At 32.6% G+C, this 24,471-nt stretch overlaps 1 protein-coding gene across 4 annotated transcripts in view; it reads left to right on the forward strand.

Moving 5' to 3' along the window:
- The window catches only part of LOC143240405 (uncharacterized), a 90,475-nt gene that overhangs the window by 25,717 nt on the left and 40,287 nt on the right, over positions 1–24,471 (forward strand). For 3 of the 4 annotated variants that reach the window (XR_013021752.1, XM_076482792.1, XM_076482795.1), the window contains exons 3-5: positions 747–838; positions 1,046–1,110; positions 2,911–3,022. Coding sequence is in view for 3 of the 4 variants with exons in the window: in XM_076482792.1 (XP_076338907.1) it covers positions 747–838; positions 1,046–1,110; positions 2,911–3,022 (269 nt within the window). In the remaining variant the exon portion in view is untranslated. The remainder of the gene's footprint in view (positions 1–746; positions 839–1,045; positions 1,111–2,910; positions 3,023–24,471) is intronic. The other variant, XM_076482794.1, reaches the window with a different exon arrangement.

Consider the following 24,471-nt stretch of genomic DNA (forward strand, 5'->3'; position numbering starts at 1 on the left):
TTAATGATTGAAAAACGGTGTTATGGAAGGATGAGTCCATATTTGAAATATCTGGTTCAAAGCATATGTTGTATGTTTGGTGGAAAAAAGGTGAAGGATAGTTCAATGTATAGCACTAACCATGAAACATGGTAGAGGCTGAATGGTTTGAGAGAAGTTTTTCTGCTGAGGTAACAGGAGATATTTGTTAAATAGATGGTAAGTCAATGGTTTGGTAAGTCAGTATTGTTAAAGGATTCTTCTGTCAAAAAATAAAGACTCCAAACACTCATCCAATCTATACAGAAATGACTTAACTGGAAAGAAGCTGTCGAAGTCATTCAAGTGATGCAATGGTTCTCACAGAGCCCCACATCTAACTGAGCATATCTGGGGTTTGATAGATCTAAACTTGACAAATCAACATTTACTTTCAAAGAAACTTTATGGGAGTGTATTAGAGACATTTGGAGTAAAATCTCAAAGGGCACTTTGATTGAATATGTTGCAACAATGCCTGAAAGACTGTCTAAAGGTATTAAAACAATAGGTGAAGGACATAAAATATTAACTGTTTGTTAAACTCAAGCACTTCCACTGAGTTTATGTTGTATTAAATATGAAAATTAATAAAATTTTTATGTTTCACCTGTGATTTACTTTTCATTGTTCTTTGAAAGTAGCCTGAAATATAATTTTTGATTTTGTCCTGACACTTTTGCACAGTACTTTATATGTGTAATAAAATCGTTGTTATTATTTTACAGGCCCTTGTTTTGACTGCAGCAGGAGTAGCTTACATTTTCAGTTGTGTTGTTATTTGCCAGTTACTATTGTCAGAATCGACAGCTTTATATTGGTATGATCTTATTTTATTTTTTATTTATATAACTGTTTTAATGAGAAAATGGTTTTATTAGCATTAGAGTACATTATATGAGAAAAACTTTACTAACCTCAACATACATTATTTATTCATACTATTTATTTCGATGTTAATGATTACACTTAAAGAAATAAGCAAATGTCTGTATAGTAAGTGTAGTATTTTGCTAATTCTGAACAGGATATTGGCACTTCTTATGGTTTTCTTGGTTATTCTACATATTGCCAGCATCGTGAAAGATAAAGGTAGGTCGAATAATTAATACTTGACCTTTTTTCTTAGTCGTAGGGTAACGTTGTTGCCGTTTTTTTTGTTACTTTCCATATATTCATGTATACGAATATATCGAGAAAAGTATTTTTAGACCAGTAAGGTTTCTATATCGTTAGATGGCAGCACTAGACTGGCGTCAAGAAATGCATGTGATTTAATAAATGTTTATTCCTCGCTTTTGTTAAATATCTTAAAGATTTAAAATTTTCAAAAATGAATAATGTTATAGTATTGGGAGTTTAGTTTTTTCAAATATCTTCAATGGTAATTGAATTATTAAACAGTATAATAACAATACCATCAAATATTGTATGTTTATAGTTTAGTTTATATTAAATTAGCAAACAATATTTGTACCGATTTCTTTATTTTTTGATTAAATTATCAAACTTATAAACTCTTTCTTATAAACTGTTGGACGCATTCTGACTATTATAATGTTCTTTAAATTTTAAATACATGTGTAGAACATAGGCCATGTTTTCATTAAAAAAAATAATACGAGTAGTGTTGAGAAGCATTTTGTATTTATTTTCCTTCGAAAGCGGGCATCAGCATGTCCTAAATAACTGAGAAACGTAAACTTAAGTAACTTTTTAGCATAACTGAAAGGGTGAATTGTAATGTTAGTAAAAACATGTTAGTCTGTATTTTAAAAACTAGAGGGCGGTTGTTGTAATTTAACAAGGGAAATAAGTCGTTTTGAATTAAGCACAAAGCTACACAATGAGCTATCTGTGCTCTGCCCACCACGGGTATCGAAACCCGGTTTTTGTTGTAAGTCAGCAGACATGAGTCTGGCGTGGGAAATAAGCGATTCTCAGCATGTGGAGAAGAGAGTGGAAATTAATTTCCTGTTACTAATAAGACATTTTGTTCTAAGAGCCACCTTTAGAAGCAAGTTGACATACTGGTTAGTGATTAGTTGGAATATATATTTTAAGTAAGATTGCTGTGTAATATGTTCTTCGACCTCAATGTTATCTCGATCCTGACTTGGTTGTACTTTAATTCAGGTAATAAGGAACGTGCTGTAATAAAACTGTGTTGCTTTTTTTGTCATGTAACGTTAAAGTTGTGAAAAATTAAAATCTTTTAGAAAGTTGGTAGATTTAGAATGAAAAGTGAAAAGTATTATGAGTCTTATTGTGCTTTATAACTTGTCTGCTATTATCTAAGGAAACCTTTAATTAAACCGAGTTTTAATGACAAACTTGATATTGATTGTAGTTTTAAACTCGTGTTTATTAGCTGTGTAAATTATCCCTTTAGTTTATGTTCTTATATACTCACAACTATAACAGAACAAATGTTCACCTAAACGCATGTAGTGTACATTAGCGACATGTAAGACAACATTTTTTAATGATGAAACTTTGTAGAATGGACAGCAACTGCCTGTTGTGGAAACACAAGTGTAGAGGACGACGTTTCGAAAGTCTTTCGTCTTTTCAGCCATAATTTGCTAAACGACTTCTTTACATCTTTATGTTCATTCATTTTCCTTGACAGTTAATGTTTCATTTTTTATTTACTTCAACATACTAACCGTAAACAAATACGAAAATTTAGAAAGATGTAGTATACACAGGTTATACGTTTCTCTTTAAGTTGTTTAAAGTGCATTTGATATAAAATATGGCTAAATGTTCATTCCTGGATTTGTTAACCTTCTGATGGGCATTAGTGCTAGACATTGATATGATCTAAGTATTTCACGCATTTTGTTCACGGTTATGGTTTCATTTATCCGTTCCTTTTTTTAAACCCAGGAATTATTAGTGATGCTGCTGTAATTTGTTTCTTGTCATTACTGACCATATATATTATGAAAAAGGAAATGACGTCATTAGTCATCACTGTCTCTCCACAGACGTTAATAAGGTAGGTGTTTCAGTATTATAGATATGCCTAGTGTTTAGTTATCTACCTCTAATAAACAGGCTTGAGTATGATTATTATAATAACGTAACTAAAAGTCAAAATATGATAGCATTAGTTATTTATAATTTTGGTATATATGATCGCTTTATGTTTTGTTAGAAAATCGCTTGATAGGTGTTTTATTCCAGAAAATATCAGGAGTTTTCTCGCGACGTTTCTAAAATTTCAAGTACTATTTACGTAATGCAAATCGAATCTAAGTAAATTCTCACTACAAATACTCCACCAAATGTAGTGGATTGTCTGTACAGTAATGATTTTACTTGTATGTTTAAACATGTACATTATATATAAAAGGCTAACGTGTTTCGTGATGACCAATAAAAAAAGAAAGGTTATGTGTATTTTTAACAATCATTGAAGTATATTTGAAAATAATAGTTAAGATGTTGGCCCACTTGTTAATTTTACAGGTTCGTTCTTCAGGAACACGGGAAGCTAACTCTGTGCGCATGGTATTTTTAATGGTCATTGACCGTTTTAGGCCAGATGTCTTCCTCTGCTTTTATTATTCTGGCTTTAGTTCAGTAACGTTTTGAAACTCATTTTTTAAGCTGTGACTTCAAATAGTAAGTTAATTATGGCTCCGGAAACTTTTATACGAAAAAAGAAAGAAAGTGAATTATTGCTTTCGATTTGAAATTTACAACGCTGGCTGGTTTCAGTTAACTATTGTAAACCAGATAATTGGACATATGTTTGATATTAAAATCGAAGTGTTGATGCAACATTAGATCATTGTGTATATGAAAACTATCTTTATAAATTTAGTTCTAGCAAAGGAGTCTTGTAATTCTGGTATCAAGTCAAAGTAAACCAAACGTAGAAAGAGATGTTTAGAAATGAACAGTTACATTGACGTCACAGTGACGTAAGTTCCACTAGTATGCACCTGTTTATATTACGATGGCATGGAGCTGGATAAATATATCCTGCTGGGCGAGAATACTTTGTCCCAAGTTCTGGTATATCTATACATTCTTACTTATGTGTTGTTTTCACTGCAGACCACTCAAAGTCATTAATTGGCTTAGTCCAGTTGAACTTGATTATTCTTTTTGTTTTGTTCCATATCCATTTCAATCTTTTCCATTATCGTAATGAAACGTTATGTCTAAAGTATTCATACATGGGTGATTGGTGAATGTAATTTCTCTATCAGGTAAGACGAGTTGCATAGATGAATCTAAAACAAGTCAAAATTTAACTCTGAAAATAATTAGCATACGTTACAACTACATGAATGTAATCTGACCAGTTTTTTTTTTCTTTTATGAGTAAAGTATCTCTGGGTAGAGAAATTGCTGGATTTTGGACATTTGATATGTCTCAATGTCAGCTTGTAACATATACGTGACTGTATGAAAGTAGTAATAAAGGTAGAAAAACTAACAAAACAACTGGTTCGATGATGTGCAACACAAGAGTCATCCATTCCTGTTAAATTCTGAGATTACTTATAAAACAATTAGTAAAACGCCATTAAACAATAAAAACCAGAAATTTCGCTGTATACACATGCATTAATATATTCTGCTAAACAGAGCTTTCTTCTAAGCTTAAAGGAAGAAAGCATACAATGGCTTTTAATAAGCTAAACCCATGTTTCTTGTCACCGAAAAAAAGTTTGAAAATATATCAGGTGAGCCAATAGAAACTAACATCCTAATGAGATGACCAGTCAAACTGGGGAATGGAAATTAGACTCGCGATGAGTACAATGGTTCGAGCCCTTAATTTTCAAGAGAATTGAGTTTTAAGTCATAAATTAGGATATATATGTGTGTGTGTGTGTTAGTTACAAACTGCCTGATATATATATATAACTTACTGTGATTTGACAATAAAATGGAAGACTTCCGGATCTGTCATGGTAGTACGAACTAATATTTAGGACTAACTGGAAATCGGTAACTTTTGTATTAAAAGTTAAACTTCAAACAAGTTTTTTGTTGTACATTGTACATCATAAGTCTAAATATAAATGGGAAAGGTGAAACTACATAATCCAATATAATGCTTATTTTGTTTATATTTTTCATATACTTTGTCATGGAAGGTATGTGTAAGAATTTTCCTTGTAATTGGCGCGATTTTTTTTTCCTTAGTGAATCTACTTGTAGGCTGAAGATATCACACTGATGTTATATTCCCTGTGATTTTACAACGCTTTAACTAGTTTGTACTGTAAACCTTATGGTATTTTCCAGTATTTTAACTGGTACGTACTGTAAACCTTATGGTATTTTCCAGTATTTTAACTGGTACGCACTGTAAACCTTATAAATTGATCCTTATGTTTACGTATATTGTAAACTACTAAGACTCAGATACCAGGCAGGCGTTAGCATTGCCTACGTATGGATAGCTCGGATTGTTAATCAAAATGGTATTTTAAATAAGTTGTCAGAACGTTGCAATTTTATGCACTTTACTTTTATAACAATATATATGTAATGAATAAGTCAGGTTCCGGGAATGTTTGTGAATATCATAGCAAAAAGTTTGAATTTCATCTTCTTTATTACACGATAATTCAGAAATTAAAATAGTTTAATCAGATTACAGTTTCAAACGAAATATCCGCTTTCACGAGTATTATTGAAAAAAACAACAAAATTCCAGTGTAAACTATGTTATCGTTACCCCTTGAAGTTAGCTATCTTATAGAAATTTGGTGTTTCTTTAAAAAGCTTAATAACAGGGTGAAACAGAAATTACCATCTAATAATAGATAGACAATAAATATTACAGCTGGAACTTCATTGTATTTAGGACTTGGTTATAAATACAAACTTCTTATATTTGTTGAAACTGGATTAATATATAAGCAAACAAGTGAAAAAAACTTTTCAAAAAAGAAAGAAAATGTAGATATGCTATTTGCACTATTTTGAAGAATTGATGTTAGGGATAGCATTTACATAATTTCTGAATAAGAGCACAGCAAGAATTAACATATATCAATATGTATAACTATTTAATAACAACACAGTTTAATTTATCCTATTTATGTCTGTTAACATTCTAATACATTGTGTACATATACTATTACGTAGAGATTATGCAAATACCATCCGTATTTTCTTGTTTGTATTGTATTTGAAGGATTAATATTAGTCATCCGTACATTTACATTATTTTTGACAAGGTTTTCCTTTACTTTTGTATATTACAGTATTAATTATTAAAACTTAGATATGCTGTAATCTGAATGATTTGGCATGCTGGTGCTCAGATGTTTATGAGATTTAAATACAAGTTTAGATTTTCTGGCAAAGAAAAAAGAAAATATTAAAACCAAACAACCACCCACACACACACATGTGCGTATAGCTTGTCATTTTAATATACAACTTTGGACCGTAGAAGATCTAACTCGGCTTATCATGACGTCATTAAGCTAACAACTTAAAATAAATAATTGCATCCCCAAATGTACTTAATAGGAACTATCACATAGCCTTCAAATCGCATTTAATACGAATTATAGCAAAGCATTGAAAGCGTACTTAATATGAGTTAACTGCAATATACCTTTGATAGCGTACTAAATACGAGCTCAACATAACTTCGAATTATGTTTTAATTTCTATGAGGTGTATGTTAGTATAGTGAGAAAAGCATTGGTTTACCGCCATGGCGATTAGGCCTGATGTGAAAATAACGCACAAGCTGTTAAACATTAAATGATATACCTAATATAATTATTCATTACATTAACGATTAATAATTATTAATTATATAGCACAAGCTATGTACAAAATTAAACATAAAGAAATTAATTACCTAGATATGAACAGATTTCTTCAACGCTTAATGAAACCAGCTTATGTACAAATTGATGTTTAAAATTCTTTTGAATTAGAACATTTAGACGTCGAATCAATGAAGAAAACAAATATGGCTAAAGACGCGATCCTTTACAAGATTTCTTCCATCTGGTATCTCAAGAGTAAGTCTTTAGGCTTATAACGCTATTAATCGGGTTTCAATATCCGTGGTAATTACTCTGTATAGCTTTGCGCTTAACAACAAACATATATACCCTTATAACAGTTCTTCATAATAATTTTAATTTATCGGTTAAAAAAGTGCACCCAATTTCAAACTTTGTACATTTATTTCAGTTATTTTTACGTAATGAAGATGATTGTCCACTGAGAGGCAGACTGGGTGTCTTATTAACTTTCTTCAGCTCTGTTATTAGATGCTGATATATTGTGACATCATGAGCCTTGAATATTAGTTTGTATAGAGGGGTGAGTAATGACTGGGCAGGGCCCGGCATGGCCAAGCGCGTAAGGCGCGCCAAACATGCTCGCCCTCCCAGCCGTGGGGGCGTTATAAGTTACGGTCAATCCCACTTTTCATTGGTAAAAGAGTAGCCCAAGAGTTGGCGGTGGGTGGTGATGACTAGCTGCCTTCCCTCTAGTCTTACACTGCTAAATTAGGGACGGCTAGCACAGATAGCCCTCGAGTAGCTTTGTGCGAAATTCCAAAACAAAACAAAACAAACAATGACTGGGCAGAAAGGTTTAGGTGTCGTACATTTAATCTCTTGTCATCTGTAGCTTTTTATTCAGTTTATTTTTTTCGTGAAGAAGACCAGCTATTTATCTCACGAAGTTTCAGTCAAATGATAAAAAAACGAGACATACAATGATTGTGTCTTCATTTACTTCTTAACTTATGCTTTACGCTTTTGTTATTTGAATTCCGATTGCCATATTTTGGCGTATTTAATGGTTATTATTATTGGGAGTTTAAGTAATCTTTTTGCTAAATTGTTAAAACAGTAAAATTCGTCAGTCACAAATTTACGGCACTTGGAATTCTTTCAGACAGGATTATAGTAAATTAATCTATACCTTTTTTTTTCGTTTCTTTTAGTTATGTTTTTGTACACTTGCAATACTACGTCTGGGGCCACATATACCCGATTAAATTTTATTACTAATCAGGATCTCTACTAGCTTACCCTCAAATTGAAATTATTTTAGGCAGGATTAATTAATGTAAATTATTTATGAGACATTGAGGTCTTGTCGAGTGCGTTATAAAAATATATAGTTCTGTACATTTTCTGTTATCTAGTAACAGGTATAGTACATTAACAACAATTTCAAGGACAGGCACATTTTTTGTCCACCTCCCTGTATGTGTGAAGAACATTTATCCTTTTTTAGTATTTCACCAAAACATTTTTTGAGTATATTTGGTCATCTTCTGTTTGTGGCCCTTGATTTTAATTTTGACTTTTCCATATTTTTATGTTTAAATGTTCTTGTAGACTGAACCATGCGAAAAATTGATTCTATAAAAATATTATTAGATTGTCAAATGTAAGACCCTGTGGTTTATTTATTGTTACGGCAGAGGCACTGAATTTTACGATGAAACGCATGTACACTAACACTAAAGTACACTAAGTACACTAATTTTTTTCTAAAAATATTTATAAACATTTATAGTTAATTTTTAAATGTATGTATGTATTATTGTAATCTATTTCTTTGAAAGATAGTTTTTTCCATACTTACAACTCTTCGTGTTTATTATTACGTAATGTGATGTTATTCTTTACATAGTCTATAATATTATTCAAAATATTGAAATGTATCTTGTAATAGATATGACAATAAGTATATATATATATATATATATATAATGATAAATTAACAAAATTCCAACTCGACTGGAAGTTGAAGTGTAGAGTTCCGCTTGAGATAAACCACTAAGCCGATTTGAACGTTACTAACAGAGAGTACCTTTTGTATGTAGATATTGTATGAGAAAGTTAAGTATTTTGAATATATATGTATATGTATATTTACATGTGTGTGTGTGTATATATATATATCAGAGGAAATTGGAAAATCACCAATTCATTGCCGTGTGTAGAATGTAAATCGCAAAAATAAAGAAAACAACTGGAAACAAATTTAAAAATTGCAACTTTTATAAAAAGTTTTTCAAGGCATTAATGAGACTTCGTAATGTACCACTAATAGATCGATATGAAAAAGTCTACTAAGCGTACTTTAACGCACCATCTGCTAAAGCAACACCCACAGTGATCAGCAACTTTAAATATCTGAATTATACCTGCGTTTCAACCCTCAACCTTTCATGTCTTTAATTTATTGAACTATAACTGCGTTTCAACTCGCGGTATTTCATATAATTAAATATTTGAACTACAAACCGCGAGCTTTGACTGTAATAGTGAAATTGACTTGTCGCATATAGTTTGCACTATGGTATCGAGCGTCGAAGCAACACAACACAACTAATCTAGGTACAGAAATACATGAACCTTCTATTTAACCAGTTACTATCGTTTTGTTAAGAACGTGCTTCCTTTGTTCTTAATAACAAACAGACAGACTCATTAGTATTAGTAAATGTATCAACGTGGCATAAAACTATACCAAACGTGTTTATTTTCAACCAGCATGAGGAAATTTGTGTTGAATTGCACGGCATGTTGTAAATTGCCTCATAACTCGGAATGTATCCAGTAGCGCAACATTATGCCCATAGTGCTGCACCAGCATTGATCCCATTCCTGCAATAAACTTAGAACTAACCTAAGTCTACTGGACTGCCTGGTACTCGTGACATATTACTGGGTTTATGGCCGAAAGTACCAAACTTTGAAATAATGCATTGTAATAAGTATTAGCGTAAGAAAAGTATATTTAATTTGTTATTTGCATTTCCGTATTATGTGTGTGTGTGTGTGGGGGGTAGTTTTGACCTAAGTTGGGAATTAATCTGCACTGACTGGAAGTTAATATTTAATATGGTTATTTCTTAACATATAATACTGTGCAGTATGTTGCAAGTCAAAGTATTAAATATACCTTGGAGAACTGACTTTCTATGTGTGCTTCCTTATAATAGTAACCATGTGGAAATTATTTTCATTAGTTTGTTCTCACCTGAAACGATACATTTCAGAAAAATTATGGAACCTCATCCACTTTGTATTGTAAGTCGCTTGTTTCATTTTAGCTTCCATTTGTTTGTAACTTGTAATTATATTGTATTATCCGACCAACTCCTAACTACTTGGTTAGAATACAAGTAATAGAATCATTAGCTAGAAACCTATTCGTATATTTAAGTTTTATCGTATTTAACATCAGTAAACTTTCAGTTTCTCATGGTTAGTTGGTTGCTGGAGAAACATGAGGCTAAAAGTTTGAAATCACTAATAAGATAAAGTGACTTTTGTTTCATTGTTTATACGGATAAGAGGAACTTAAGTTTCTAATCGGGTTCAGGTGTGCTCAAGCTATTCTTTGTCCTTTGGGTGGTAATGTAAATTGATTTAGTGCTTTGCCAAGTGCAGGTGGCTTTAGGCAGCCATCGCCAAACACATTGGTGGTCGACATGTGTTCGTAGAGAAATAGGGGTAAGGCCGTTAGTTCGAAACGTACTGTGAATCCAAAAGGATGACTTGAAAAATCGCACAGCTAAATTTATGGATAGAAATATTTAAATAATTTCAGAAGTTTGTTCCAAATTTACCCATGATTCCAAACTTTTTTTTTTGTTTTAGAATGCATCAAATTGTTTGTGAGGTCATAACTTTTCTAATTACAGGATTCTTAATAACGTACAAGTCACCCAAAACATAAAATAAATATCATTAGTATCGCATTTAAATATTACACTAATTACTGTTAGGTTTCCCATGAATATTACATAAAAATGAGTGATTTCTTATATAATACAACTAGCATAACTATCCGCTTTCCTGGCAGATAGATAAATTTACTCAATTAATACAACTAGCAGAAGGCCCGGCATGGCCAGTTGGTTAAGGCGATCGACTTATAATTTAAGAATCGCAGGTTCGAATCCTTGTCGCACCAAACATGCTAGTCTTTTCAGCCGTGAGGGCGTTATAATGTGACGGTCAATCCCACTATTCGTTAGTAAAAGAGTAGCCGAAGTGTTGGCGGTAGGTGGTGAGGACTAGCTGCCATTCTTCTAGTCTTACACTGCTAAATTAGGGACGGCTAGTGCAAATAGCTTTTGTGTAGCTTTGCGCAAAATTTAAAAACAAACAAACAACTAATAGAAATACCCGCTCTCCAGACAGGTATAACAGTTTCTGTGGAAGGTTTTTGGACCTACGACCTTTTCTGGAATTGTCTGACAGCTCTGGAACAATGTGCTTATACTTGACATTCAGTAATGTTCACCATCCATGAGAAAAATGATTTTATTGTAATTTTAGTTTAGGAAAGAGCTGTCATCACAGCATTATGTCACAGGGTAAATTTTATTTATATCTTTGTAGACGCGATTATCAATGAAAGTGCCTTTCATTTCTGTTGCAACACTCATGAGATTTTCATTTAAGAAAAAGAAATATATTTTTAAGTTGAATTTTGATTGTTCTATATTTGGAACTTGTTTTTGTAATTTTTTATTAGTAAAATCTGAAACTCCTTTTTATTTATACTTTTTATTGGTCGAATCTGAGACATCATTTTTATGGAAATTTTAATTGTTTTATTTATTTCTCAGCTATAAAAATGTTGAAATATTGCCTAGTTTATAAATATTACCTAGTTATGATTGGTGATGATAGGTACAGTAGTTTCTGAGATCCGAGTTTTGGATGCATATTGCAAGCTCTATTATAATAAAGATACATGTACCTCGGTAATTTAAGGGCGAAGTTCCAAGAATACAAATTTATTTATTTTTAAAAACGAAAAGCATGAACCAACGGAAACCTTGAGATATCCAAACTTAAATAAAGTTTGTAGTTCCTTTTAACTTTATTTTAAATAAACGATTTTTTACACATAAATAAATTCCAACTTTTTTGTTCTGTAAAACTCTAAATATTCACGTTACGTTTCAGTACCTTGCAGATTTTGTGTATCTTTTACGTTTCAGTTTTAAAGAGAGAGTATTTTGTTGACTATATAAATTATGTATCTTATTGGTAATGATGGTTCCGAAACTTCCTTTTAATAAATATGTTTACAAATTTTACTGAGGTACACCCGTTTCTAACAACCGCGAGTGACTGAAGTTGATTTGTTAATGTAAACAGATTTATAGTATTCCATCCATTGTAAATATGGCCAGTATATATCATGTTTGATTACTTCTTAGTGAACGCATTAAGATATCATATGAGGCCAGTTGAGTTTCTTTGGCATCAGAGAATGTTGGTTATCGGCAGTAAGAGGAGTTATCCATAATTCAAGAAGAGTGTAGAGTTTTTAAAGAAAATATATTGAAGCTATGTTTTTTAAGTATATTAGGAAACATACATAAAGATATTAATTAATTTTCAGATGTGTAAATTTTGGTGTATTCCATATTAGAACTAAAAAATACTCATTTTTGATGAATTTTCGGTGTTTATGTTTGAAGCTTTTAAGCCTAATTGAGGTTCTAAGCTAGCCTAAGTAACAGATTGTAAACATGGTTTTAGCCTGTAATCTTTTTCGGAGTTGTTAATGAATATGATAAATTCTGATTTGTCAAATTGTTTGTTTGTTTTTGTTAAAGTAGGAATATGTAAATAAGTCTTGATTTATTCATGTGTTGCACAAAGAACATTAAAATAATTAACATTTGTGTGTAGACATAAATCAATTACATAGTTTGGTTTGCGAAATGTGGCGCATGGTACGAGTTGTCGTTGAGCACTTATTAAATTACAAGGACGACTATCTTTTCTACATAGCTGTATATATATATGTGTGTGTATACTGTAACATTGATTTTTATGTATTTAGATACTAAATAACGTTAATATCGCATCTACGGAATCAGTTTCAAGTGCGAATGAGCTCCCGCGTTTTTACTTTATGAATCTTTTATACGGCCTTTCTATAACAATTAGTATAGTAGATACTTTTATTTTATAAGATGCTTTACAAGCAGAGCAATGATTTGTTCAAACGAATCAAAATAAGAAGAGTTAATGTGATACTATATTCTGTTTGGGGTTAACAGGAATTAACGAGTGAAGGTTTCTCTGTTTTATTAAAGATACGCGACTCTCGTGCTAGACACCACTACTTCTGAAAAAGAAAATTACAATTCTGAACTGTCGTGAATAATAAACAAAGACACTCGAAAGTGTTGGCAAATTTTTATCGTTATTTTAAAGCAAAATTAATGGAAATGGCAAGTAATTACACGTAATTATGTAACCGATTATATGTCTGAATTACCTGTTCTTCCTTTTCAAAGTTATCTTTCCAAGACCTTCTCGTCTAAAGCGAATTGAAGTGCTCCAGAAAGCTGCCGTGCAACTTAACTGTACCGTTAAGATAACGATTACATTAAATTGTGCCTTTTGATTTGGGGAAATCTTAAGACTAAGGTAAGGGTGTCTAATCATAGGTGTTAATAATTTGAAAAACAAATACAGATGTATTCTGTATGCATTAAACATTTTCCAACATATGAAATGAAAAGATAACCTGTTTAGTTTAAACTATTTTGGTAAATTAAAATAAAAATTCAACATAGCAGTATAATTAAAGAAACTTGAAACATGAATTGTCGTATAATTAGGTGAAAAGTTTAATTACGATTTATTCGGTGTATTACAGGTAATATATCAATTGGGGAAAATATCACTATGTTTAATGTCTGATTTTGTTAGTCATTCAAACACTAATGAATGAGGCTGTTCATCCAGTAGAAATGGAGTGTGTCAGTTTACATCCATTAATGTACACTTAACAAACATTTATAATCTCTTTACGTAATAGACGTTTGACTCATTGATATTTGCCCTGTGCTGTAATTGAATTACTTAAACAGTTCTTTAGTACTTACGAAAACCATGTTGAAATGTACGTAATCAAATACTGTGTTATATCGATTACTTCATATTTATGGTTGAAGGGGTACTTTGGTAATTCTATGAAAATATCAGTATGTATTGGTTGTACTTCATCGTAGCTGAATAAATAGTAGTTTCTATAATTTTTGAGCAATACGTCATTTAGTAAGTTATTTTTTGTGACTTTGAATATTTAATGTTTGAAATAAAGATTTTTTTAAGATATTGTTTAATGGTAGCTGGATAAATAATATATACTTTTTATTCTGGTAATGAGTATATAAACACGTGCATTTATTTTCATTCAATGTTACTAGAAATCGTACTTGCTTCACTGTCTGCAGCCAGTTGTGGGAAAGCAGTTTCCATGAAAAGATCTTATAATTTTCCTTCAAGATAACGACTGGAACTAACAATGGATTTTGTTCAAAACGCTATAATGATTGTTTTATACGTTTATACTAGTGTTTTACTTTTCTTCTTGATTTTTTGTAGTAGCTAACAAATCATTTGCGTGAAAGATCAACTCGTTTGTGTCTTTAGAGTTTATTTACCTCATCATTGATTTACGTTTTTAAAAAGAGGGGTGTGAAATACCCGAAGTTATGCGTTACGCAGTAATAAGTTTGTTTTGTTGGGGTGAAAATCATACAGTGGTGAAGACAAGTTGGTTCTTTGTTTGTCTTAGATACGGAGTCTAGTTCTTGAGACACTTCTTGGAGAATAGTTTGGTTAATGCTTATGCATTTACAAACACATGAGATAAAGCTAATTATGGGTTGGTAGGAGATAACAGTTTAGTTTGTCTTTCTTTAAACGTTTGGTCGAGAGTTGTTTGGATGGTTTTGTAAGTTTATGTTGGAAAAGTACAGTGACTTTTTGGATATACATATATATATACACACACAAAATAATAGTTTTTTTTCACAGTATTTCATCTAGTAACTGAAAATATAAGGCGAACCACAGTTAGTACTTATTTCATATTATCACAATTAAATTATATTTATATTGGGTACAGGTATACAGAGGGATTCATAAGTCGCTCAACAATGGTGAGCACACTGATGATGAGATGGAAAAGATCAATTTCAGTATGATGATCCTCACTATATATAAATATATGTATTCTGTTTCTTGTTAATGTTATGTTGCTGACGATTTTAGGTAGCTACAGGTGTTGCTACATTAATTCGGGTTTAAGAAATGCTGAAAAAGACATTATTCTTTGTTGCTAAACCAGCTTTATATATCTCCAGAATATTCTCTAAAATAAAACTGAGACAATATAATCCGGTTACTGTGATGAATTATTAAAATAACTATATACATATATCAAAAATTCAATCAACTTTGGGTTATAAATTTTTGAATAAAATTTTAGTCTTTAAAATTATATTTTTTCATGAAATTATTAATTTAAAAGCGTCCGAAATTTTCAATCACCTCGACTTGTCTCGTTACCATAACATGTTTTCTGATATTAACTTGTTTCGATACCTTGTAGTGTTTCGTCACTTTGACATGTCTTAACCTTTTATTGTGTCTCTCCGCAATAAAGTATATGGTTACCGTAAGATATTTCTTTATTTTGCAGTGTCTTTTTACCTTCAGGTGTCTAGTCGCTTGTTATGAGACGGAGCATATCGTGTTGTAGCTTTCATTAAGTTGCTTAGATTATAAAGGAACGAATGACCTGGACAGTTATACATTGGTATGAGAAAAAAGAGAGTAGAACGAAATTGTTTTGTTTTGTTTTTAAATTGAATTGTTAACGGTGGTTCATTGACAAGCATGGTAGTTATGGAGCGCTAAGTTTCGAAGATCGATCCCTACGGTAAGCACAGCGCATATTGCTCACTTTTCAGCTTAGTGCTTGACGAAAAATAAATACATCATGTTGAGTTTTACCAAAGGACATCCTACGTCCTAGCAATTCCAGCAAAGATGAATTTCAGTTACACCGATAATGTTTGTTTGGAATTAAGCGCAAAGATACATAATGGACTCTCTTGACTGGTATCAAAACCCGCTTTTTAACGGAATGAGTATGCTGTGCCACTCGCGGGCGGACATACCGATAATGTAAGAATCTGTTAATAAAGTATATACCAGTAATTTCATTTAGTAAAGCAATTTTTAATAACCGTATTAGTCGCTAACCTCCAAGTAACTTCTCTCATAAATGAGTTGTTTCTATGAGCAAACATTTAATCTAGTGTTATTGAAATACTGCAGTCGAGTTAAAATAATGTTTCGGTTTATAATCCAAGTTTCATCATTTACTACCGGTTTTTTCTACTTGCGTTTTTAAACATCTTACAATTCTATTCATTTGGTTTTATTGAATCCTGTTCTATTATATACACTTGAAAGAAAAAGAATGGTAGAGATGGAGGTGGATCCCCAGCATGTGTTTGTAGCATCAAAACCAAATTCAATTAGTTGAAATTTGGAATTCTGTTTTTATGCCCCACCCTTTTCGTGTTCCATGACTTGCTATAACTTTTGGGTAGGATAGAAAAACCATACGCGAGCAGTCAGTTGACTTCGAAAACACCTTTGTCGTATGTATTGTCGTTTGACTGGATTTGCAGTCTCTTCCAGTACATAACATACTGTAATCATTCTTAACCGTTCTAGATGTTAATTATAGATCCAGTTAGCTAAAAACAATGGAACAACGAGCTCTTCAGCATCTGGTAGAAATCAGTTCCTAATAATGTTTTTATTCATGAACATGGTGTGTTAATAGTTTAGAAAATACATTATTCTGTCAGAAATGTAAAAGCATCCGTTGCACTGCACTGACAACAGAAACTCTCAAAAAGAAGAAAAACTATTTTTGCATAGAATTATTAACACCCAAGATCTTGTGTTACTCCCAGAGAAAACACAGTTCAGTAATTCTGAAATTTTCTCATCTTTTATGCGTGTTTATGTGTAAGGACAAGTCAGATTAATATCCGCTAATAATACTAGTACGCCACCTGAGGGATTATAACATTAAAATACAGTGTTCGATATCTGCGATGGATACAGATAGCCAACTTGCGCTTAAACGAAAGCGGGAAACAAATCGTTTCTTTATACGTAGGTGTGTGTGTGTGTTTTAATAAAGCAGATAATTATTTGAAATAGTTTCACATAATTTTGTTAAGGTTGCTTCATTCTTTGTTTAGTTTTGAGTCATAACGTTAGCTCTGATAGTACATTTTAAGGTTCACGCCTCATTTCACGTTCAACTGCCGCAAAAATACGCTCCGCCCTTTGGTGCTTAGTGTGTACAATAAAAGTTAGTCAGATCCCACTATTCGGTCAGAAAAGAGTAGCCCAATATTTAATATTTGGTGCTGTTGATTACAGAAACATAACTGTTAGGTACCTAAACGAAAATCCGAATTGACGAACCTTTTGTTGTGACAACAAAGACATGTATTTACATAGTTCCAACAAGCTTAGCACTAATAATGACTCACTTCCTTTTAGTAAATATCTGTCTTGACACTCCGCTAGGATGCTTTTTTTATTTCTGTGAATAATTATGATTATTTTCCATTTAACTGGTAATGCAGAATTGTATGTGTTGTTGATAATTATTCTTTGTTAACATATGTAATTCCTAAAACGCAATTCACTTTCGATTAGCATGTATTTTCATGATTGGCTTTTGTGTTTTTCTTAAAGTTGAGAAGCATTACATCCAAATAGAATTTATTTGGTAATTTTCCCAATACTTTATGATCAGTTTAATTTGAACTGTTTAGCACAGATTCTGACTCGGAGTTTCTGTAAAGCAACTTTTCACATAATGTAAAACAATATATTGATAGCCTGCACATAGATTCATAGATGCAAAACATATTTTACTGATTTTAGGAAGTGTTGTGTCAGTGTTCAACTTTGAAGACATAATTTATTTTCTTATCAGTGATGGCAAAACAAGACGTAACTTTGTTTTTAGTCTTCACTGTTAACCTGTAACAGTAGATTTGGGTGATAATAGGATCCCCCCCCCCAGCAAATAAAGTATATGGAAAATAGGTTATATGAGATTGCCTACTCCAGTTGTTGCATGTGTATCGTCTTTATGTGCGTAATTCATTTTTTTGTGTGTGAAATAACTATTAGTTTAGCACTCGCTTATAGTATTTGGTTGAGGAATAATTCGTGAGCGTTTTTTCAAGTTAAAAAAATATATTCATAAATGAAACGCTTTCGCAAAATATTTCATGTCATTTGGTAGATAATTTTTTGCTCTAATAGATGGTGTGTTTGATTTTCATATGTCTTTAACTTTTGCTTTCATTTTCAGCTCATTAAATGGAATGTCAAGTGGACAAAATCGAGCATTTTCGACACCATCTGCTTTTCGCATTTAATTTCTGGCAATTTTGTTTAAAACAATGCATACTATATACCTAGGTATTACATGAAATAAAGTATCATAATAAATGTTTTGGGTGTAATGTGTTCATGCATTGAAGTATTGTATAGTCTTGCATGTAATGCTTGAATGAAATTATTTAAAAACGCTCACGAATTATTCCTCAACCTAATATATATTCATACGTTGGCGTTATGCCGCATGTACGAACCCACGCGTCATAAGCAACATGTTAAATATCTATATATACAGTCATGTGAAAAATTTAGGAAATCCTATGAAAGCCTGTGTATTTTTGTAACATTTTTGGATATATATATATATATATTTAATCTTAATTCCAACAATACTGAGAGATTTCTGGAATATAACTAAACAATTAAAACTGAAGAAAAGACTTTTCAAGATCTTCTGTAAATGTAATTCTACAAAAATGCATATTTTAATTGAGGGAAAAGTTAGGACACTCTACTCCCTAATAGCTAGTGTTACCCCCTTTGGCTGAAATAACTGCAGTGAGACGCTTCTTGTAGCCATTTACCAGTCTCTGACATCGGTCTGAAGAAAGTTTGCTCCACATCTCAATGCAGAATTCTTTCAGCTGTGAGATGTTTGAGGGGTTTCTTGCATGTACAGCCCGTTTCTAGTCATCCCACAGCATCTCAATGGGATTAAGATCTGGGTTTTGACTCGGTCATTCCAGGACTCTCCATTTCTTAGTTTTCAGCCAGTCTCTGGTGGGTTTACTGGTCATTGTCGTGTTGCAAGGTCCAGTTCCACTTCAGCTTTAATTTTCGTACAGATGGTCTCACATGATCCTCAAGCACCCTCTGATACACAGTAGAATTCATGGGAGCTGTCCAGGTCCTGCTGCAGCAAAGCAGCCCCAAACCATGACACTTCCATCTCCATGCTTCACAGTTGATGTGAAGTTCTTTTACCTGGAATGCTGTATTTGGTTTACACCAAACATGTCCTCTGTTCTGGTGCCCAAATCAATTTTGGACTCATCTGTCCATAGAACATTATTCCAGAAGTCCTGGTCTTGGTCTACATTTTCTCTGGCTTACTTCAATCTGGCCTTGATGTTTCTCTTAGAGAGCAAATGTTTCCTCCTTGCACACCTCCCATACAAGTTAAACTTGTGTAGTCTCTTTCTGATTGTAGAGGCATGCGCTTTCACATCAACAGTAGCCAGAGCCTACTGTAGGTCCCGTGATGACATTTTAGGGTGTTTGGAGACCTCTATTAGCATTTTGCGGTCTGCTCTCGGGGTGAACTTACTTCGACGACCAGACCTGGGCATGTTGGCAGTTGTTTTGAAAGCCCTCCAGTTGTTGACTATTTTCCGAGCAGTGAAATGGCTGATTTCAAAATCTTTTGGGATCTTTTTAAATCCCTTACCAGACTCATAAGCTGCTACAGTTTTCTTTCTAAAGTCCTCAGACAGATCTTTTGCTCTCACCATGGTACTCACTCTTACTTCAACTGTCATGAGCACACCAAACTAAATGCCTGAGGTTTAAGTAGGGCAAGTCTCATTCAATATGCTGAGTAACGATCTTTTAATCATGTGCATCTGGTGTGATACACCTGTGTGTGAGTTGAGCCATTTTAAGTGGGAATAAATGTGGTGATGTCCTGACTTTTCCTCAGTTAGAATATGCATTTTTGTAGAATTACATTTACAGAAGATCTTGAAAAGTCTTTTCTTCAGTTTTAATTGTTTAGTTATGTTCCTATAATCTCTCAGTATTGTTAAAATTGAGATTAAATATCAATATATCCAAAAATGTTACAAAAATACACAGGATTTCATAGGGTGTCCTAACTTTTTCACTTGACTGTAAAAGGTTCAAGGCGAATTCTCGACCACGCAACAATGCAATTGCGCAACTGATAAATTTAAGACTAGATAAATATGGCACGACGCTTTTGAAAAATATTTATATAACGAGATAACATTTTGAAGAAGTGAGACTTAATGTCTCTGTGGAAGTGGAAAGTTCACACACCAGAGCGCTTGGAAACCAAAATCCAAATCAAACAGGAACAATATGGAAAGGTGTAGGCTATGGTTATGAGAGAGGAGTACCTCTGACTCAAAAATAGGTATTGGTATTGATACCATTAACAATATGGTAAACAACATTTCAAAATTAACAGTTTTTATCGTGAGAAAGCGACCTCTTCATCCTTTGGAGAAAAACTGTAATGTTAGACATTAGTTCGTGATTATGGATACAAAATTGAAATTGATCGATGATTGAAGACATTTATAATTTGCAAGGCAGTATGTGCATTACACACTGATGTTAGTGTAGAGTCGAACAATTATAATTCACTACTTACTACTGCTGGAAATAAAAATTGACAGTAACAGCTGTGATCCGGCTGTGATACCACGGTTAGCGTTCTTGGACTCGTGAGTTCGCAGACCGTTGCGTAAAAACGTTCTCCGCGCTTTGGGGCTGTGGGTGTGCTATAAGAGTAACCGTTAAATTTCACCATTGAGTTAGGCAACAGTAGTCTATTAATTAGCGGTGAGCGCTTCAGTATATGTATTGGACAACTATGAAATCAGTTTGATGCTGACTTCTCACTTTGAAGTAACGTTGAACCTTTACCAGCGTTATGTTCCATTGTTTGTGTTGCAGAATAACTAAAGAACCACTTTACTACCAGCTTCTTTGAGCTTAATTTTGTTTTATTGTGATAAGAGATTATGAATAATATCGTTACGATAAATTACTTTCGAGTTTTCGAAAAATCCTATTTGTCACTCGCGATATCTTTATAAGTTTTCTTTTCTTTAAGGATTCAAGCAAAATTTGTTATCAAAGTGAGATAAACTGTAAGTTACGCCTAAAACATATTTTAAAAAATTAAAAGGAATTTATTTCAAGATATATCTATGTAATAAACATTCCCTTATTTTAACCAGAATGGGTGGTGATGACTAGCTGCCTTTCCTCTTGTCTTACACTACTAAATTAGGGACGGCTAGCGCAGATAGCCTTCGTGTAGCTTTGCGCGAAATTTAAAACAAACCAATTCTTCTAAGTGGTGCCATTTAGTCGTATTGGAATAATTTACATCTGATCGTTTATTTATAACCAATATTATACACTTGGCATGGAAACGTCAATTTAAGCTTTGAGCACTTTGTCATCAGGTTCGAGTCTTAATGGTTGTGGAAATAATAGTTATTTCATTTTCCTCTTTAGGTTAACAACCTTCTACTATTCTTTCTTCGTTTACTCTGTACGATGTTGGCTTGTCCTTGTTGCTGGTAATGTTATTACCATCGTTAGACTAAAGAGAGGAAACCTTAATGGAACATCACATAATCATTTTAACAAACTTGGACGGATTTTATAATGGAAGAAACTTTAAGTGTTTATGGAACTGCGAATGTCAAATTTATCTGTGCTTAGGTGGTGATGTCAAGCGTTAGCATTCAATTAATGAGTAGATATTTTATACCAACAAGCATTGAATCATTGTCTTGTATATATATATATAGTATACGTTAACTTGTCGGTATAACTTCTGTGTGATTTTCTAGCATTCTCTTTATTTTTTATTATATATCTTTTATCATTTTTGTCCATATTGTTGTATTTGTTTTTTTCTAAATACATATCTTTTTGCCCACTTTTATCCACATATTTCTGTCGATATATTATACACATATTTTGTTTGTTTCCGCCTATTCCGGTTTTTCAATCTATTACACATCTATAATTTTTATGTATGTATCTGCTTGTTCTTTATTTTTATATCGTTATCTTTCCTTATGCTTATCTTTATTTAGTTTGCTTCGTTTATCTGCGTTGTTATTTAAATAAATTTATTCGTGTGCAAAATCTTGGAAAAATTCCTAATCTTGTTTCTGAAACTATTAAATACGTATATGTTGTTTTTTTTTCTCTTGTTGAAAGTTTTAAGCAAGATTCTTTGTAGAAAAATCACACCGTTAAATTGAAGCGAATTACCATCAATCGAATACCCTGATTAGATTTGTCATCATACTGGCTGTGTTTGTTCATAGACCATTGGACTTGCGTTTTAAATGAAATTACTTTCGATATTTGAGACCTTTTACTAATATATATTTTATTAAATTGTATTTGTATGGATATTTCGTGTAATTTGTGTTGAGCGAATAGCGTACTTCACCTTTAATCTTTGTTATATCTGGAAGCAGACTAGGTTGAAAATCAAACGAAAAATCTTGGGAACAGTATTGAACTAGTAAAACAGTATTTCTAAATGGGAACCTTTGGAAAGTGTCAGAGGGCTGTAACAAATACACAGTACCGTCAAGGTACTCGTGTTTCTGTAGATTCATTGGATGGTGGCCTCAGTAAGAATATTGAATGTTCTGGAAGGTCTTGGGAAAGTGTTAACAAATACACAGTATTGTTAAGATAGTAGTTGTAACGGATATACAGTTACGTATCTGTTTTAATATCGATGTTTGTTTTAGTTAAATATATATTTAGAAATGCATGTAAATTATAGTGTTAAGTATGTGTTGCGAAATTTTCATCTTTTCTCTAAATTTGTAGATACTTGAGTGTAAGATATTGTTTCCAACTAAACTTTCGAGAACTTCGCCTAAAGTTTATAAATCGTCTCGCCAAAAGACAGTTTTCACAATATTTTTGGTATGCAACGGTTATTATACTATAAATCCCGGCAGTTATAACTGTGAGAAACGCTTATCAGTCGTGAAACTATATATATTTGACCAGGAACGAAACGATTTCGAACATTAAAAACCGTTTAACTTCAGTGAATTAATTTCGGACGTTAGTATTTCTGCGAGGACGTTAGATATTTTTGTCGAAGAAAAGCCAGCTTGTGAATAGCGTGAGGCCAGCCAAGAATAGAGAGCTAGCTAGTTCATCAACTCAGAATCAATTCGCTCATCGTAAACCGTCGATAAAATATTCAGCTCCAGATCAGATAAAGACCTAGTATTGTTTGTAAGTATGTAAAACTTTTGTATATAAATTATTTGTAATTACTAGTTGTAATAACCGTTATTATAAGTTGTATTGTTGTTTGTATATTAAAATATATTTGTATTAAGAAAGAAAACTGTATTAATCTTATTTGCTAATATCATGAATTTGATACTTATCGATATGCAGTTAACTTCTAAAATTGAAATTCCCGGGTGTTTGAAATCGTAATACGTAACATGCGTAACATAATGGAACGATGACTCGTCCGGGATAAATTATAACATGTAACATCGTATATCTATAGATTCGGTAGATGAGGACGTCAGTAAGGATGCTCAATGTTCTTGGGGTCTTGGGCCGAGAAAATGTGGAAACTATGTAATAAAGAATATAATTAAAATAACTGTTGCTCTTATTGGGATGTTCTACCAAACTTTGATTTGCCTATAACTTCATTAAAACCGCGACTGTTGGAATAGGACTATGGTTTAAAGTCGCAGAACAGATTGCTTAAGAAGAAACAAATCATAGATGATATATTGATGCAATGTGTGGATTTGAAATGTGAAGTAATAGGTTGAAGAAATTTGCTTTGTAGTAAATGCCGAGGATCTGTATATTTTACAATATGTACATGTGTTTCTCTGTAATTACGTAGGTTACAATATTTTGTTTTATTCGAACTTACAGTTCAAGAATAAACAATGAACCATGCCTTTGTGCTTCTAGTGACAATTCAGTTCTTGCCTTCTCCAAGTTTTATTAAACGTAGCATTTTCATGGTTGGTAAGATTAGTTTTGTTTGTTTGTTTGTTTTTGAATTTCGCACAAAGCTACTCGAGGGCTATCTGTGCTAGCCGTCCCTAATTTAGCAGTGTAAGACTAGAGGGAAGGCAGCTAGTCATCATCACTCACCGCCAACTCTTGGGCTACTCTTTTACCAAAGAATAGTGGGATTGACCGTCACATTATAACGCCCCCATGGCTGAAAGGGCGAGCATGTTTGGCGCGAAGGGGATGCGAACCCGAGACCCTCAGATTACGAGTCGCACGCCTTAACACGCTTGGCCATGCCGGGCCAGGCAAGATTAGTAGTCGATTCATTTGTATAACTACCCTCTTGTGACTTTTAACAGATGATTGACGTGTGTTTGACATGAACAATCTTGAATGATATAAGGGAAGG

The sequence above is a fragment of the Tachypleus tridentatus genome, chromosome 13 (genome assembly GCF_004210375.1).
Source record: "Tachypleus tridentatus isolate NWPU-2018 chromosome 13, ASM421037v1, whole genome shotgun sequence".
In the NCBI taxonomy this organism is placed as follows: Eukaryota; Metazoa; Arthropoda; class Merostomata; order Xiphosura; family Limulidae; genus Tachypleus; species Tachypleus tridentatus.